Genomic DNA, 20,160 nt, shown 5'->3' with positions numbered 1-20,160 from the left:
ATAATGATTAATAATCACATTTGAACTTGAACAAATGGTAGCAGTTTACACTTGAACAAATACTGCCTATTTAATTTTCTTGCTCATCTGTTTCATTGGAAACAATTAATTAATTCAAAGTGATTGCTTTCCATTCAGCTACTTTTCTTAGTAAAGGAAATGCTTCATGCATTCAAGTTTTGAAATTATGTCAAAGCTGAAAATAGTATTTATCTTTCTTGTGATGTGTATGAATACAAAAACTACTTTCCAGTGGATTTCAGATCACTGCACATACATGGATCTGTGTGTGCATGTGTCATCTTTGTTTGCCCAGGTGTTTATAGATTGCTGGCTTGTTTTGCCAATCTTTACTGTACTAAGTGATTTCTTACTTCTATTTTGATTGTTTTAATATAATAGTGTTTTAGTCATGTTGTACACTGCTTTGGTATGCACATGAAAAGTCACATAGAAATCTGTTTTTATAAATCAATAATATATGTATATGAGTGATTAATTCATATTGGTTACTGGTATTTTAAAGTTAGTAGGAGCAGTTCAATGGAGAAAAACATTCCCAAGCTGTAACAGATGCATTAGTTAAGCAGAGGGAGAAATTAATATAAAAAAGGTTTAACCTGACATTTGTAGCTAGTGCAGTGATCAAACTGGATTAAATCATTGCCTTTTAATATGTGCATGTACAAATGTGTGTGTGCATGCACACAAACACACATACAAACATTAAATTGTACTAAGACCAAAATATAATAATTTGAGTATAATGAAGTAGAAACAAATGAATACTGCAGCCACATTGTTAAATGAAGTGCAGTATGAAGTGAATAAAACACCAGATGAAATACATCAAATAGCACTTGAACTAAATCGAAATCAGCATGCGGACTGAGAGCTTCATTGAAGTCATGAAATGAGTGGGAACTAGTCTGGTAGAATAACCTGGTAATGTCATTAAACTTCCACTCTTTTTTTCTCCAAAAAAATTATAGCACCTGCTTTATTTGGATTTTGAGATTTCGCATTCCAGAGTTGCCTAAAGTGCACACATCTGATGATACATATGTTCTATATACACAACAGGTCATAGTTTTTGAAAACAAAGACACTTTATGAACTGTTATAGAATCCCCTAGGTAGTATGTTTTGAATTAGCAGTGAAAATCTCAACTTTATTTCTGACATAAATCTGCAAAATAGCTTTCATTTTTCTTGTTTAAAAATAATTCCAAGCGATATACATCCAATATATGGTATTACTGTAATATTTGCGCTTTTCAAACTGTATTTGAAAAACTTGGATAACATACTTCATTGCCTGGATGAAATAGCGTCATTAGAAAGGAGCAATATTAACTTGTTTTTAAAATCAGCAAAGAAAAAAATAGTTCTGTAAAGTGTACAACTTGCTACTATAGCTTTCAGTGCTAAGATATACTGAATATCTCAGAACAATAAATAATGTTTACAGATATGACTTCATTGTCAGAATGATAACACTTGCCTTACTAATTCCACATTTTATATATTTGAATTTTCAAACACTAAGTTCATATTTTGCAGGCAAGAGAGTTGCTCCCCCATAAGCCATTTGAGTGCTGCTGCTTAAGAGAAGTAAAGTACCACCATGAGAATTGTTTTCCCAGAGAGAACTAATTTTCAAGATACTGTATTGTTCCATGTATAAGACTATATTTCCCCCCAAATTTTTTAAGGTTAAAATTGGGGGCTGTCTTATACATGGAATGTTTAAAATACTTATTTCTTAATTTTGGGCTAAAAAAATAGGAGTCGTCTTATACATGGGGGGTCTTATACACGAAAAAATACGGTACATTACACTTACCAATACATAATGGCAAGGGAACATGTGAGTAAAAAATTGGATTATTTTTTGTTTCTCCAAGGAAACATTCTCAATTCTCCCAGGGAAGAGACATGTCCAGGATGCTTAATAGGCCATTGGCTCTCTTGAAATGAAGCTTGGGTCTTTCCAAAATAGAACGTCTTTTGACTAAACTTTTAAAAGATGCAGCCTAGGTTCATCACAGTGATGCCAACTGCGGTTGAGAAGTGATCCCCACACCTTTTTACATATCAGTCTTATTCAGCTTTAGTTCCACATGCTGAGGAATGCTGGATTAAACATTCCAGGGCCAGAAGCATTTGGTCTTTCAAGATGCTACTGCATACCTATGTCACATTAAAGACTCCATTACTATTCAGTATCATATAATTAATCAAATACATTTTTTCATTCCATTCCAGGCTCTCTCACTGATCTGAGGAATTGTTTGGTAGTATACCTTCCATAAAGAAATTACCATAAGTTTATATTTATTATTTTATTCGTTTTTGACACTTATAAATACTTCTACACCATTTTCTACTGCAAATTCAATATTGATAAACAATATATCAACACACTTAAAGTAATTATGGAATCCTCCAAAATCAGTAAGGACCATCAGTTAAAATTAGTTGGTCTTATGTTATTTTTCTTAACGTTTGGAAAGCTAAGAGTGCATGTTTCTTAGGTTCATTCACAAATTTTAGCTCAGTGAGTAGTCATCTTCTGCTTGCTGTTGCTGGACTGAAGCCCAGAAAAGAGAGACTACTTCCTCATCCTCAGATTCCAGGTTTTTGTTTTTCTGTGCAGCCTTGAACATTTTCTCCTGGTCTCACATAGCAGATAGAGTTACAGTAATTTTTCCTCTGAGACTACAGCTTCTGGCTTTACTGTGCATTGTTATTGTGTAGTATTATTCTTTGAAATAAGGAATCTGAATGTCAAGGTCTGATAATTTGAATATTTTTGACAAAACCAAATATTCCAGTTGTTATAGCCAAATGATCATATCATTTCTTAGGATTATGCCGTATGTTAGGTTTTTAATGTTTTGTTTGTAAGGTAAAACAAGCTTGGCGTTGCAAAATATATTTTTGGTACTGGTGTACACAGTTGGAAGGTCAGCAGTTCGAATCCATGTGACGGGTTGAGCTCCTGTTGATCTGTCCCAGCTCCTGCCAAACTAGCCGTTTGAAAGCATGCCAGTGCCAGTAGATAAATAGGTACCACTGCGGCAGAAAGGTAAATGGCGTTTCCATGTGCTCTGGTTTCCATCATGGTGTTCCGTTGCGCCAGAAGTGGTTTAGTCATGCTGACCACATGACCCAGAAAGCTGTATGTGGACAAATGCCAGCTCCCTTGGCCTGAAGCGAGATGAGTGCCTCACCCTATAGTCGCCATTGACTGGACTTATCCATCCAGGAGTCATTTACCTTTTAACCTTTTATGTTTACACAGTTGGAAAAATGTTTTTTGGTCTCCCTGACATGTCTCCCCATGTTAAATGTGAAGCTGCTCTCACACCAGATTCCTAAAACCATTTTTATTTCATAGTGGTAGTATAATATAAATCAGTATATTCATAGTGGCACACAGTTTTTCATAAAACTAATTGGTTGAATGATAGCATATTCTACTGCATTCCCTTTTTTAGTTTGAGTTGCTTCCTTATCCAAAATCTATTTAGTTAGAAATGTGTCTCACTTATGTTTTTGCTGATCTTGTCTAATCCTCTTTTAAAGCCCTTCAAGTTGGTGGCCATCACTGCCTCTTTTGGGATTGAATTTCATAGCTTAATTTTATACTGTGTGAAGAAGTATTTTCTATTGTCTCTCCTGAATCTTCCAACATGCAGCTTCACTGAATGCCCCTGAGCTTTACTACTGTGAGAGAGGGATAAAAATTCCGTATTTACCTTCTCTGCTAAATATAAGCACCAATTCTGTGAATTGGCCATACTTTTGCTGTTGCTTGTGGCACAGCGCTGCTCTTAATGTCATATTTTGTGAATTGCTTCCTGGTCACTGACCGTATTAAAGATATTTGAATTTTTTACCTTCTCTGCTCCATGTATAATTTTACACCTTCATCATGTATTTTCCTCTTTTAAACCAAAAAGCAACCAAACTTTGTAGCCTTTCCTAATAGGGGAGTTGCTACATCCCCTTTATTATTTTGGTTGCCCTTTTCTGAACCTTTTCCAGCTTTATAATATCTCATTTTCAGGTGAGGCAACCAGAACCATGCACAATATTTCATGTACAGTTGCACCATAGATTTCTATAGCAGCATTATCATAATGTTTTCAGTCGTTTTCTGAATGATCCCTAGCATTGAATTTACCTTTTTCACAGCTGCCACATACTGGGTAGACATCTTAATCAAGCTATACATTACAATCCCAAGGTCTTGTTCCAGGTCAGATACCATTAGCTTCAGACCCCATGGGTGTATATGTGAAATTTATATAGTTTTGCCCCAGTGTGTATCATATTACATTTCCTTTCTTTGAACTGCTTTTACCATTTTCTTATTTCATTAAAAATGCTGCCCATTCACTCAATTTTGAGAGATCCTTTCAGAGCTCTTCACAATCTATTTTTGTTTTAACTATGCCAAACAATTTGGTATCATAGGCAAGCTTCTTACTTCTCAGCCCTAACTCTAGATCATTAATAAACAAGTTAAAAAGCACAGGTTGCAATACTGATCCTTGAGGGACTCCACTTTCTACACCATTGTATTGGGAGAACTGTAATATATAATAGATTTGTGAGCCAGAAGCAATAGCCCCTTTCATGAAATATCCATGTGGATTTTCAATTGTGGACATGTATTTTAGTTAACTTACCCATCAAGCTCCTCTAACAGCCAAACCATATTAGTTCCTCATGAAACAGCATTAGAAATGGTGTTGTGCCTGCCTTAAACAACAAGAGAAATATGTTGGGAAGTGTTCAGCATCTTTTCCCCACCTTAAGTGTTTGCCTCCCTACAGCATCTCTGCCTGAATGCTTTTCTCCTTAGCCAGGCTGAGCCACTAAAAGACTGGGCCTAAACCATTTGGGATATTTGCTGTGGAATGAAATTGGCACTATGCACCCCTCCTTTACACATGCCTTCTGCTGTTAAAATTTGATCTCTTCCTGCTCTTTCTATATTAGCCTTTGCTAAACTGAGGGCCTCCACATATTTTGTACTACAGTTCCCATCAGCCCTAGCCAGCACAGACTAGGACTAATGCAAGTTGTAATCCAAAACATGCAGAGGGCACCACCTGGTGAAGGCTGTTCTGTATGGTTGGGGAAGTTCTTTGTTTAAATGAATTGAACTGTTCCCACCACACCTAGTTGACACCATTCAGTAAGTATTCTTGCGAACAAATATTTCATCTAGGGAGCACTGCACCCTCTCTCTTACAACACTGCAGTACTACTAATAACGATACAATGTTATAATTTTATTAATTGGCATTGGTATTTAATAGTTGGATCCTACATCAGCCAATAATCAATCAATCCGTCTGCTTAATTGGCATAGAAAAAGTGCATCGTATACATGGATCAGTCTTTAATACCAGTTTGTTACCCTGAATGAACAGATTTATATGGAAAGTAGATAAGAAGTGCATATATACATGTATATTTAATTTAAAGACATGGTGTTCTGTCCATAATTTCTATGTTACAAAATCATGAGCATGTTTCTTCTTGTAACAAAAGAACCTGTTCACTAGTGATCCTTGAAAACTGTAAGGTACATGATGTTTGAAAGTGGTAAGGGAAATTGTGATTGGATTTACAAAGTTAAGTGTGACATTCATATTCCAAAGTGTTGGTCTATCCATATGTGCTTGGGTATAAGTAAAAAATGGCAGACCTGCATATCTCTCTTTATCATCACCACCACTACCATTATTAAATTTAAATTAATATTATTTCAAAGATGGCAAGGAAAAACAAACGGCCTTGTGACTGTAATGCACATTATTTGGCTGCTGACATGTGTTAAATGAAGTTGGTGTTTTAACTAAATGATCAATACCACTATCAGTATACTTGCAAATATTTCTTTTTCCAAAGAGCTAAGCACGTTAAAAATTTTTTTTAATCAATTGTGTAAGTGCCAACTGAAATGTATCCATTTTTTTAAAAAAAGCAACACACACACACACCCTGGCCCCAAGTCATCACTAGGTTCTGGTAGCAGGTTACTGGTCTTGTGTTGGAAAAAATGAACTAATCTTATTTTACTGTACAGGATATGAGTAATAAAAAAAATTAATTTTTGGAAATACTTGGCAGGTTCCAGTCTTACATTTAGGGACTCTGTATAAACTTTTGGAGCCAGCTGTTCGCTGCTATGTTCATTCAATCACTATGAGGTGTTGATTTTAAAGGAATGGGTTGCTGTTTCTAAAGGTACACATTGCTAATATTTCACAGCGAGCCTGTGGACTTGCATGGCTTGGTTACATTAGTCCCTTCACATAGAGGGTCAATTCATTTTCACATTCAAGAACAGGGATTAGAATTGCTTTAGCAATATGTCAGATTTATCTAAACTCTTTAAGGCAACTTGCATCAGGGTAAGCAAGTTAGAGAGAAAAACAAATGAATTTTAAAGTAATTCACTTAGGACAGAACCTTTTTTTAAAAGAAATTCCATGCCAAAGCATGGCAAACATTGTGTGTTCTTCTTTCCTTAAATTTATACTGGAAATGTTCCAACTTCAGCTTTAATGAGTGGCAGATTCCCTTAGCTCTACTAAGGTTTATTTCACCCTAAAGAATAATAATTGGATTGATAGTTTTTTAATCTGTTCTGCTAAATAGGCATATGTTGAAGGTCCATTTTTAAGGACAGAAGTTGTGGAGCAGATGCTTTATAGACAATAAATGGAAATACCTTTTAAAACAATTTGGTGTTACAACAAATTCATAGCAAAACATTACCAAAACTAAAGATAAAAAGATGAGAGATCTGTTTGACATGATGATGATCATTCTTACATTCATTTGCATTTTACTCTGACTACAGGAAAATGTTTTCAAAACTTTATATTTCAAAACAGCTATAATAAAATTATAAAATAGCTTTTCATCTAAAGGCAGTTGAAGCTAAAAAAAAATCCTCTCAGAAACATTTGCTGCACATATGGTACAGTAGAATGTACTGATTTTTTGTGTGTGTCCTGCTTTTGAGTGTGTAATATTTTCTTTAAGTTCCCCCCATTCACTGAAAATCAGTATCTTTCTCCCAAAGGAAGTATTAAAAATACAGTAAGTTTTAAAATTTGCATATTGTTAATTTTTTTTATTTAATACAGTGTTACTAGCCATCAGGGAACTTTTTATGTGAAAGCTGTAAGTGTAAACGTCACTGTAGTTCAGTACAGTAGCTGTATTTCACATCAAACCAGAGGCTTGTTCTAAAATAAAGTTACTCAAAGATTCTGCATTATGAATAGTTGTTATTGCTACTGATGTTAAAACCCACATGCGTTTATTTTCATGAAAATGCTTCTTTGGAATTTGGAGATTCTCTGTCAATGCTTACGTCCATGCTTAGTTCATGACACTTTACATTCCCACTATGTGGTCTGCTCACAAATTACATGTAGTATTCAATATTCAGAAGAGCAATTTGGTCCAATAAAACACAACTACGTAAAATATTTAAATTAGAATAATAGATTAGAATCAAATAATTGTAGAGTTGGAAGGAATCCTGCCTTGCAGGAATCTTTTGCCCAACGTGGAGCTCGAACTGACAACCCTGAGATTAGGAATCTAAAGTTGTTACACTTCAGATATGGTATTGTTGTTGTTGTTTAGTCGTGTCTGACTCTTCGTGACCCCATGGACCAGAGCACGCCAGGCGCTTCTGTCTTCCACTGCCTCCTGCAGTTTAGTCAAACTCATGCTGGTAGCCTCGAGAACACTATCCAACCATCTCATCCTCTGTCGTCCCCTTCTCCTTGTGCCCTCCATCTTTCCCAACATCAGGGTCTTTTCCAGGGAGTCTTCTCTTCTCATGAGGTGGCCAAAGTATTGGAGCCTCAGCTTTAGGATCTGTCCTTCCAGTGAGCACTCAGGGCTGATTTCCTTAAGAATGGATACGTTTGATCCTCTTGCAGTCCATGGGACTCTCAAGAGTCTCCTCCAGCACCATAATTCAAACAGATATGGTATAGATTCTTAATAACAACAACAAAAATCTGCCCTTCAGCAGCAGCTGCCAGGGCAAGTTACAACAATATAAAAATTTAAACAGTCCAAACAGAACAGAATCACAGGAATAAGGTGGAACCTGAAAACACGTGTCAGGTGTCAAAGTGCACGGTAAGGGCTGCGTCTTTAACATTTGCCGAAAGCTCTATAGCGAGGAAGCCACAGACACTTCTACGATCAGTTTATACCAAGATCTGCTTGTTCCAGAAGTAATAATTAATGATAAATAAATAGCGTTTGTATGACTTTCAAGTATTCAAAGCACTTCACATACTTTATCTCTTTGTATGGGAATCCTTGCAAAACGTTGTAAGGCAAGTCAGTATTATTACTGACAAGTTAAAAGACACTGGCCACCTAGGGAGTTCATGGCAGATGCAAGATTCATTCTAGGACTTCCTGATTTGGAGTTCAGCCTCTTAGCAATCAGCTCTCTGTTTCATGACTTTGGCATGGGCCTTCTAAAATCCTCACTAACTTACCTTAAAACAAGCTTTTTGCAGACAGGCCCCGAAGCAACTAACAACATGGTGGCTAGGTTTTAGTCCATGAAATTGGCATCTTGGGGCCAATTTTCTGAGAACTTCTGATGAACTAGAGGTAGAAGTACACATTTTGATAAATACAAACACGCTGGAGGAAAGGGCAGCCCTCTGTTGAGTTGTACCTTTCCCTTCTCTCCATAATGTATCATAACACTTAATACTTCTCATTGGGCCAGTTCGGATGTAACAACCCCATGGTTTAGCAAACCGGGAATAAACACCAAGTTGGACCCACATGCTCTTGCCTCAGTTCTCTCATCCTCCCATTGCAAGCTGGCTTCAACTCCATGATCTTAGTTTGTTTAGAACAGAGTTCCCTGTTAGATCCCAGTGGGGATACCTGGCTTTAACATCACTTTACAGAGTTCTCAACCAGAATTTATTCCTGTCTCTCTCAATGAACAATCTACATCAGTGGCTGTTGGGGCCAGAGAAGGCAGAAAATGAGAACACAGTAAGTTTAATATGTGTTACAGAGAGGGAGAACTTGACTTAGGTTTATGCTTTTTGGCAACAGCTCCATGTTGCTTGTAGTGTGAACCCTTGTACAAGTTGACGTCCTTCTGCCTTAGTACGTGTTATTGTCTTAGTATGTGTAGAACTTTTGAATTGTTGAAGAAGTGTCTAAATTGTTATATGCTGTTCTCCTTGTCTACATCAGGGGAAGAGGTGAATATTGTAAAAAGGTAAAGGGACCCCTGACCGTTAGGTCCAGTTGTGAACGACTCTGGGGTTGTGGTGCTCATCTCGCTTTACTGGCCAAGGGAGCCGGTGTACAGCTTCCGGGTCATGTGGCCAGCATGACTAAACTGCTTCTGGCGAACCAGAGCAGCGCACGGAAACGCCGTTTACCTTCCCGCCAGAGCGGTACCTATTTATCTACTTGCACTTTGATGTGCTTTTGAATTGCTAGGTTGGCAGGAGCTGGGACCAAGCAATGGGAGCTCACCCCATCGCTGGGATTCAAACCGCCAATCTTCTGATCGGCAAGCCCTAGGCTCTGTGGTTTAGACCACAGCGCCACCCGCATCTCTGTGAATATTGTAGACTGGTTATAAACATGGAAGTTCTGTGGAATTCAAATACAAACTAGCTATAGGTTTTGTGAGAATGTGAGGTTCGGAGATTCATTTTTGGAACATGTTCACATTCAGTGTATAATCTTTAGCAAAATAATTGTACTATTGCCTTATGTTTGTTGTAAACCACTAATTTTTTTAAGTTCACATAAAATGAACATGAACTAGCCACGTTTTCAGTGAGCTTTTCCAGTGTTGCCTCTCCTAGGATTTGCCATTTGGCATTTCTGCCAATAAGCCTGTATACAGATTTAATCATATTTTTGTTTCTGTTGTATTTTCTAGGTCCAAGCGTTCTCATGTTGCAGTTAAAGAATGTATATTTGAGCTTCCAAGTCTGACAATTCAAGCAACAAGAGCCCAGACCTTCCTAATGCAAGCTATTTGGCAGAGTTGGGCTTATACTGGAAATGTTAGCTCACCAGTTGTGAATGAAGCTTTAGTGAATGAAGTCTTTCAACCATCAGGTAAATACAATTTTTTTTCTTACCAGTATACTTAACTGATATCTCTGCCCCAGTACAGTATTGCTTTTAGTTGGAAAATCAGTTTGAATGTAGTATCAATGAAACTTTCTGCTTATAGATTAAGAAGTCACCAGGCTTCACTCTTTGCAAAAGCTTCTACATGCTTTTAAAATTGCTTTTCTTCATTTTGGATGTGTCATAATATAGTAACCTAAGGAAATTTACATGTAAACCTTTGGAATAAAACGTATAGATCTTGGTTCAGTGTGTTTCAACCAGGAGTGACTTGAACCAGGACAGAGTATATATTTTACTGTATTATACTGGTTGCAGAATTGTAAATGTTTAGAGGTTGCAATGTTTGGAGGGAGGGTATGATGTCTTGTCTTTAAAGTATGAAGACAGGCTTCTGTAACAGCTTTATATGCTGTAATGAATGTTTATGTCTGTCTTATAAATGTGTTTCTATCTTGCTCTGTTGTTATGCCTGGGAAAAATGCATAACAACTTTTAGTGTAAAGAAAAATATGGAAGATACTCTGTTCCTTTCACTACATGCGCCATTGCACCCACTCTACCTTGGACTTTTATGGGTTGTGAATGGTGGTTGGGGCAGGTATTAAATTGAATGAATGAGTAAATAAATACGGGCACCCCCCTCACTTACGTGTGACCGTGTATACGCATGGCACCAGGAATAGAATCATATCAGGAAATGGCGGGAGCTGGAGAGCCCTTGTAGCTTACGGGGAGAACCTCTGCAGAGCCCAAAGGGGACCCTAGTGAGGGCATAGGAAGCCCCAGATAGAGGGGACTTCCGGGTTGGTGCCTCTGGCAATGGCGGATTTCCACCGATCGGGAGGAACCCGCTCTGTGGAAAACAGGGTCTGAACCGCCACGGCGAGGCGGAGACCCATCAAAAACCACAGGCGGGAGAAGCCTGTGGACGTGGGATTCGGCTGGCACCTTTGCGCCCCCTCCACTCGCGGGGAAACCCGGTTTTGGGGATCCGGAGCGACGTGGGGTGAGTGGCGCGGTGCTTTGAATCAACTGCTTCTTTCACGGAGTGAAGCTGCATTGCTGTTGCCGGAGAGCGCTGACTTTTTCCTGTGGACAGTTGGATTTCAAACAACTGCCCGTGAGTAGAACGGAAAATTGGACTGTGAAATTTTTTAATTAGGCACCGAAAGCGGGAAGGTCTAAACAGGAAGTCCGCCTTCCGCTTTTGTAGATAGATTGAAGCAAAGACATGGCAAGCTAGAGTTCAGAAAGTCTTTTGTAAAGGACTAAACTTTCATCATTTAAAATTACTGAACCCCCCTTGGAAGCAGGAGAAGAGGGGGAAACCTTTTTTAGACTGTTTAAACCTGCAGAAGAGAGAGTAAAGAAAGGTAATTTTCCACCGTCTTGAACCTGGGAGCGGGGTGTCAGGACAGACGTTTTGGAGAAGCTCATTGACTATGGACAAACGTCTTTGACAGATAGTTAAAAGAACCAGAAACATATTGATTCCATTGTTCCCTTTCGCTTTTAAAAGGAACAAAATATCCGAAAAAGGAAAACTTTGTTGCTAAATCTGCCTTTAAAAAAAAAAAAGGAAAAAAAGATGGATACAAATAGAAATTGTTTCCCCTAGAGGGAGCTTGTGAAACTTATTAAAGTCGAACTGGGGAGTTTTGCAGCTGTAAAAGATTAAGATCGTGGGACCAGACTTCGACCTTGAATAAGAATGTGCTCAGAAGCTCTGGTGCTTGCCTTTTGCAAGACAAGTGCTTTATTGGAACAGTTACATGAGAAAATGGATTTGATGACAGTTGCGATAGGAAATTTTGGACAGGCAGTGCGTACCTATATAGAACCCACTCAGGAATCAATCCAGGAATGTGCTTTGACAGATGAGATGAAGGGGGAGGCTGTTGTTGGACCTCGGGTGGCAGAGATGGAGGGAGCTGTGGCCCAGCAGGAACATGAGTCGTTGGATTTGATGAATGAGCCTGGAAAAAGACAGATTTGGAAAGACGGCATTCTGCTTGGTTTGGAGATGGGGGGCTGGATGGACCCCCCTATGAAGAGATGTTTTGATTTTCCAAGTCTGGCTTCAGGCCGGGGGGAGCTCGGAGTTGTGGGGGCCCCTAATTTTGGAGGGGCCTTGAAACATGCCTTTAAATACCACATGGATTTCAGTGTTGACTATGGAAAAGGGGCTGACTTGTCGAGAAGGGACAAAAATATTGTCAAGCTGGAGTCTCCCAGAGTGAAAGGAGCAGAAGACAAAGTAAAGTACAGGTATAAACATGAAGAAGACCTGTGGAAGGGACATGGAAAAGACTTAAGAGCCTCAGATTTAAGGTCACCAGGTTGATGGACTAGATGGATGGGATAGAAAGGACTGATAAAACCCGAGACCAGGAGAAGAGACGATGGATGAAGATTGGAAGAAAGTTTTAAAAATTTATTTAGAAAAGTATCGTAAAATTAATGAGTATCAGAAAAATGATGGAATGAAATTAATTGGCTTTAGCAGAAATGTTAAAAAGAATTATGTAAGAATATGTTATGGTTAAAAGAATTCGGTATAAATAAGATTTAAGTTTTAAGTTTTAAGGTTTTTTATGGTAAGATAAGGTTAAAATAGATTAAGGTAATTTAATGACAGAATATTGTGAAAGATGGAAAGGATTTGCTGAGATAATTAACAACTAGAATACAAAAAAGGGAGGTGTGAGGAGGTCGATGAAATAAGTTAATGAAAGTTAAGGATTTGGGAATATTGGATTTGTTTTTAAATTTGTTGTATATTTTTGTTTTTTGATTATGTTGCATTGTGTGTTTTTTTTCTTTTTGATTTTGGTTCTTATTGATTTGTATTGTTTAATTGTTACTCTTATCTACTTTTTTCTTTCTCTTTCTCTTTTTCTTATTTCTTCCTTCTTTTTTTCTTTGTAACTTTAAAATTCTCAATAAATATCATTTAAAAAAAAAAAAAAAAAAAAGGAAGCCCCAGATAGACCTCAGGAGCACCAGAACTTTATTTAGGCTGCTCAGCCTCCCTGCCTAACAGCTGACACGCAAGTTAGCACAGCAGCAGCAGCAGCATTCCTGCACATCCTCAGCTGACTTTAGAGCTTCAACTCTAGATATTTTAGTCTGGATTGGAGAGAGAGCTGGAGAGCAGGGGAAAATAGGCATTTTCAGGCTTTTTAGAGGGTGCTGCCCACTTTATGTGATTTCGCTTATGCACACTGGATGCAGAATGTAACCTCCACATAAGTGGGGAGTACACTTTAAAAGCGTGAGAAGAAAACAGCATTCATCAGGAGAGATTACCTTCTGCCCCGTGGCTTACCTGGCTTGGTTTTGCGCACTTGTGCGCAGAGCAGAAATACACCCATTGTGCTGAATCAAAGAGGCTAGTTAGAACCATTGGGGGGGGGGCTGTGCATAATTACTGTTCTTTATTAATTTATATACTGTTTAATGCCAAAATAGGTTTCAAAGTAGTTTACTTCAGAGGTTTATTTTTTCCTCTCTGCTTTCCACCTGCTTGGGAGTAAGTGTTAAGTTGTGGGTGAACATATCAGACGACACAGCGATTCTTCAAACAGCTCTTGTTTATTCACAGGCCAGAACAGAACTGACCTGAAGGGTTCAGTCAGCCTGCGTATATAGAGCTCCAGTACAACGTAACTGTAACAATTTTCTAAAACTATCCAATCACTGAATGTCACTTTCGATCCCTTATTTGCATAACTATCTACAGTATCCCCCTGCTAGCCCAGGGTGAGAACTTCAGTACATAGCAGTCAGGGCTGAGCAATAGAGCAGCATCACGGCACCCCCTGCAGTTGTTCCCTCACAGAGTGAGCCCTTTCCTCTCCTCCTTTGGGGGAGAGAGATGAAGGGACCACCCAAGATCCATGGCTGTGGTGTGACCCACCCAGCTGCCACGCTCCCACAAGCGTGCTCCAAGATTTCCCGTGGTTGAGGAAGGAGAGTTGGCATGCCAATTCTGGTCCAGCAGCTTCCAGAAGCCTTAAAGTGGCACCCAGCAGCAGCAACTAGAGCTCACAGATGCCAAGAGAAGCAGTAAAGGTGCTGCAATTAAGACCCCCCAAAATAATACTCCTGGGAATCTCACCTATTTTCTCACCCTTTTTAACCTCAAGAATTTTACCAACAGCATCCAGTCTGTTTTTTCCCTTTCAGTGTCTCAGAGCAGGCATATGGGAGAAGCATTGCTCCTATTAGCGTTTTCTCTTTTGAAGCAGTTGCTCCCCCTTCCCCTCATCTGTGGGGAAAGTGCCTAACTGCAGTACTGAGGCCTAGCAAATTTGATGGGAAATGGGTAAGCAGTACTGTTCTGTTAGTGAATTGAGGGTTAGTATGTTTCTTAATGGAGTGTAGGCTGCAGCACCTTGTGGTGGGTGCTTAAAATGGCTGCTGGATTTAAGCGTCATGAGAAGCTCAGGGTAGTTTCCCATCCAGGACAGGCAGGATGTTACCAGAAAGCTGGTGTCTCTCCTTTGGTGGAAGCTTGGCAACCCTCTTAAACTCCATTGCAGCTTTGTGAGGAAATGAATGGGTCATCTCGCTCCTTATTCGCTCCAGAAAACAGTACAGTGGTGCCTCGCAAGACGAAATTAATCCGTTCCGCGAGTCTCTTCGTCTTGCGGTTTTTTCGTCTTGCGAAGCACGGCTATTAGCGGCTTAGCGGCTATTAACGGCTTAGCAGCTTTAAGAAAAAGGAAACAAACTCGCAAGAACTCGCAAGACGTTTTGTCTTGCGAAGCAAGCCCATAGGGAAATTCGTCTTGTGGAACGACTCAAAAAACGCAAAACCCTTTCGTCTAGCGAGTTTTTCGTTTTGCGAGGCATTCGTCTTGCGGGGCACCACTGTACATTTTTCCTTTCAATCTTGAGACACAAAGGTAAGAACAGCATGTAACAGAAGGTAGCTCTTTGTTACTCCTCTCATGAGCAGATAAACCGCCCCCACCGCCTTTTTGTCCTTATGTGGTGCAGGGTGTAGTACAAAAAGGGGGGAAATGGCAACTCTGAGGGGATAGCCTTTGAGGAAAGGAATGGTGGGTCCTAGACTTAGACTCCCTTCTTCCCTCAGCAAAGCTGACCACCTCCCTCTGAAAAATTAGCACAATGTTGTCAAGGAGCTCAGGCACACGCTGGAAACAGGCACACAAAGGGACGTCTCTCATTCTCTCCCTCTCCCTCTGTGTCTGTCTGTCTGCCTGCGCGCGCGCTTGTGTGTGTGTGTGTGTGTGTGTGTGTGTGTGTGTAAATCCAAGGACCATGCTGTGCTCTTTCTCTCTCCCCCCTCCCTCTCCCTTCTCCCCCCCCCCCTCTGTGTGTGCAGGGTAAACTACTCCCCCTGCAGACTCCCATGTCCCCTATTTGTGTTGCTTTTCCATGTTCAGGCATCATGCTATAGGGCGATTGTTGTGTTGTGAATGGAATAGAATGCTAAAAAGAACGTTCCTTCAGAATGGTGGGATGCTCGTGGGGATGGTCTTATTTGTTTAAAGTTAGGCTAGCCCTCTCCAGATAGGAGGAGCGTAACTGGGCCACCAGCCGAGGCTAGTGTCCCCGAGAGGCCACTTGAGCCTCAAGTGACGCTGGTGGAGCCGTAAGTATTCCCAGCCTAGTTACCTTCTCCTTCAGAGGGAGTGTAACTCCATCAAGAACAGGATACTTCCCACCCATCTGGTCTAGGGAACCACTCTAAACAGTGCCTTAGTCTTGTCTGGATTAAGTTTCAGTTTATTGGCTCTCATTCAGTTTTCCCCCAACCAATTTATTCTAAAGAAAAATTAAAAGTAGTTGAATTCTCTTTAATACTCTTTCTAAGGACCATTCAAAATCAATGAATGATTTTTGCCCAGGGAATGCTAATTGGCTGTTGAAGGACATACGTTTCATAAATAAATAAATAAATAAATAAATAAATACAATGGGATATAAATATATTGCCAGAGTTACAAGAACTACTCATGAACATTTATGTTTCATAATCAACTGTTATTGTTAAAATACGTTTGGGTAGAAAATGGAAATTTATTTTTTTGCCTAAGTAAAAATCAATTTATCTCGGGAAAGTTATTAAAGTATATTGAATTAGTAGAGTGTGAAGTGGTCAAGCTTTTGTTTCAGCCCTGAACTTCTTAGGTGACTTTAGGCAAGACACTATATTTTGGTTTGCCTGTAATAATTATATTAGTAGCATAATTTTATTTGTATAACTGGGAAGAAAGCTTAGCAAAAAAAATACTTGCTGCATACATTGCACAACAGAATGAGTTTACCAGCGAAAGATTGCCAGTGGCAATTCAAGACCTTTCAGTATGCATTATGCATTATGTTTTCAAATTTCTGTTTACCACAAACCTACTTTACTTTTTATGTGTATCCTAGAATAATCTGTACTAGAAAGGTACTAGATAAAGATGTCTGAAGTGAAGATCTAGGTTTAATATTATTTGTTTTAAACTGAATAACTACATTAATAAAAGCTATCATCTCCTGTTTTAGAGTTCTCATTAAATGGTTATATTTAGTGCACCTAAAATGTCTGGCAATAGGCCTGCTAGAATGCTAGAAAACCATAGATGCAGTTGCACATGCTTTGGTTTTCTCAGGAAACTGGAATTGCTGCTGCACTCTCCTTGTACTGCTCAGGTAGTTCATAATTTTGTTGACAGTCCAGTTCCATTAATCTGGTATTTTTAGGAAAATTGCTTGCAGACCTTAAATTTCTCTGCTTAAGGTGATCAAATAGGCATTTGCATCCTTCATGTAAATGATGTATTAAAGTTAAAATAAAATCTACTTTCCAGAAAGTAACTGCAAAACTATTTTATGCAAGACTTCATGTGGGATACCTTAATGGTTGAATAATAAATTTTACCTCATAAAAATGAAATTCAATAATACAGTAGCTTTCTCAGCGCAGTAGCATCTGGTTAAATCTCAGGAGAGCCAATATTTTCCAACTCATTAGGATCATGTCATTCTGTATGTCGTCAACATTGACTTAGCCAAGCTACCTTTACTTACATAACCACCAAACTATTAAATAGGTCTCTTGTGGAGTGAAGTCAAATATTCCTCTTATTTTCCTTTTGCCTTAGAAGAAGAGAAGAAAATGTACATGTTGTAACATTTAAACATCTGGTCGAAACCACATCAGGGTAATGCTGAGGAAAGTAACAGGATTCAGAATTCTTCCCAGGTGTGCATATAAAAAGGGTTTTGGAGTTGCTGCATAGTTCTTTAACCACTTAGGAAAAAGATTGAAATATAGTGATTTGCTGTTCTAATGCCCCTGTTTGAAATCTGCTTTCCCCCTCTTTCTCCTCTTTTTAAAAAACATTTCTGAGTTCAGTTGTAATGCAGGTTGTTGAGCTTTAATCATTTCCTTCCAATGTACTGGTTGGAATGTGTGTTCCACATAATACAGCCAAGACTGGTGCTTATTTTGGGCGCTGCAAGTTTTGATTTTAAGCAGTGTGCAATCTGTGTTCAGGGTTGTGTTTTCATGAGTAATTGCTTGGTTGTGTTCAGAGCACATATGGAAGAGCCTTGCAATGTGTAAATGTTTCGTTGTCTCCTGTAGATCATTGTACTTCCAAGAGTTTTGATCCCTGAATAGGCTCCTGTGCTCAGAGCTATTGTGCTGTCTTAAATCTGCGTTTCACTGATGGGTTTAGCATGCCATTCCAGAGAAACTCATGTTTTGCCTGTGGCTTGCTAGAAGTTGGTATGGGTTGATATCTGTCACCATAAGGACTCTTGGCATTCCCTAGCCTCTTAGAAGCAGATTTTTTGCTGCTGGCTGAGCAGCAAAGAGGTGATCAGAATAGCTTGTAGCAGGGGTGCCAACTTGAATAAAATATTGTGGGGTCCCAGGTAAGCCCTTCCCCACATAATTGATCACATGATGCAGTGCACACGCTCCATTTGAATGGGAATGCCCATCAACTTTGCGGGGGCCCAGCCCCTCAAATATTTTATTGCGGGGGCCAGAGCCCTCACGCCCCCTAGGAGTTGGCTGCTATGGTTTGTAGGGATACCTCAGAGTGATTTAAATGGATCTTCTACCTGGTCATGAACTTGGATGAACACTTCAGGTATTTTTTCAGAATTGGGTTGCAGGTAGGGGAGGAAGTGGGAGAGATAGGCAACACTGCACAAGCAAGATAGATTCAGAAAGAAATATAGGGAATTACAGTGGTACCTCGGGTTACATATGCTTCAGTTTACATACTTTTCAGGTTACAGACTCTGCTAACCTTGGGTTAGTACCTTGGGTTAAGAACTTTGCTTCAGGATGAGAACAGAAATCGTGCTCCGGAGGCGCGGCAGCAGTGGGAGGCCCCCTTAGCTAAAGTGGTGCTTCAGGTTAAGAACAGTTTCAGGTTAAGAACGGACCTCCAGAACGAATTAAGTACTTAACCCGAGTTACCACTGTACATAGAATACGTGTGGTAAGCCTGCTCAGTTTTGCTATTGGATGAGACCATGTCTCATGTAACCTAGTTCTTAAGCATTTAAAGGGCTTATGCTTAAAAAGTTTTCTTCAGTTTCTGTAGAAGAAAGGCAGGATATAAATTTTAAAAAATTAAATTAAATTACATTATTGAGAACCCAGCTTCTTCACTGATCACTTTGGTAGCTACCCACTTTGAACGCAAACTGCCTGCCTTTTTTTCTACTGTAAAGCCATTGTAAATGTTGTTTATTTCATTTAGTTCTTGGAAGTCTAGGTGTTTTGTTAGCTATCCAGGATATTAATGCCCCAGAAAAGTGAAGTGTAAATATTGTAATTAGCAATCTGAAGATAGCACAGCTGATTTAAGATGACTGCAACAAGAAAATGACAGTCAAGCACAACTTCCTTGCAAATCTGTGCAAGAAATACACACTGTGTAGTCTTGAGCCAAGATAGATGCTGACAGCTGAGATAGCTTCAAAGAGTTGCTGTTCCAAATGCTCGCAGTAGAAAGAGCTTCAAAGGCAAACTGACTCAGCTGCCCCCCCCCCCAAAAAAACGTATTCTCACACTCTTAATCCTGTGCTTTCATTACCTGTCACCTTTTCCCATGCAAAGTTGAGTAGTTAGTGTGTGCTATCACTTAAATTGGTAGAAGTAAGCTCTGAGATTGTTGAATTGTGTGGTACGTTGTGGTGAAAGAGAGAAACAGGGTGCTTTGTTAAGCAAATAGTTCTGCAGTTCTGGTCATTCTACTAGGTACCCCACTGGTTATGTAGCATTGTGTGTTTTCCTGTGCTCCTTGAACCATTAATTCATTTTGCTGTTTCCCAGCATCCCCTACCCCAGTGGATTTTTCATTTTCATTTCAATTCATTTTGCTGTTTCCCAGCATCCCCTACCCCAGTGGATTTTTGATTGCCTCAGTGTTAAGAACTGGATGAGAGCAGCAGTGGGTCTCGTGCACAGGAGGCATAGAAGGCAACAGAGAGAGGCCATCCTAGCCTTCATTGAAACTGCTCTACTTGGTGCTTTTCATGGGCAGTGGGCAGGATTCCCTCTCAAAGTTATAATCCTAAGTTTAATTATGTATGTGTAGCTCCTAATTTTTGGCCGCCTCATGAGAAGAAAAGACTCTGTGGAAAAAACTGATGTTGGATAAGATTGAGGGCACAAGGAGAAGGGGACGACAGAGGACAAGATGGTTGGACAGTGTTATAGAAGTGACCAGCATGAATTTGACAAAACTCCGGGAGGCAATGGAAGACAGGAGTGTCTGGCGTGCTCTGGTCCATGGGGTCACGAAGAGTCAGACACGACTAATCGACTAAACAGCAAAAGCTCCTAATTTAAATTCATTAGCTTCATACCTGTAAGCAGGAATACTGTTTTTGTTGTGATGATGATGATGATGCAATATTCAAAACATCAGTGATCAAATCACAATAATCAATAAATACAAGTAATCTTGCCTGAATTTCAGC

At 39.4% G+C, this 20,160-nt stretch overlaps 1 protein-coding gene across 7 annotated transcripts in view; it reads left to right on the top strand.

The window, feature by feature from the left end:
- Window positions 1-20,160, top strand: part of VPS13B (vacuolar protein sorting 13 homolog B) — a 350,839-nt gene that overhangs the window by 57,408 nt on the left and 273,271 nt on the right. For all 7 annotated transcript variants that reach the window (XM_081013853.1, XM_081013855.1, XM_081013851.1 and 4 more), the window contains exon 17: window positions 9,992-10,173. In XM_081013853.1, the coding sequence (XP_080869979.1) occupies window positions 9,992-10,173 (182 nt within the window). The remainder of the gene's footprint in view (window positions 1-9,991; window positions 10,174-20,160) is intronic.

This window comes from Podarcis pityusensis (assembly GCF_964106645.2).
Source record: "Podarcis pityusensis genome assembly, chromosome: 7".
Classification (NCBI taxonomy): Eukaryota; Metazoa; Chordata; class Lepidosauria; order Squamata; family Lacertidae; genus Podarcis; species Podarcis pityusensis.
Note: the sequence above shows the minus strand (reverse complement) of the source record. Positions and strands in the feature narration are given on the sequence as shown.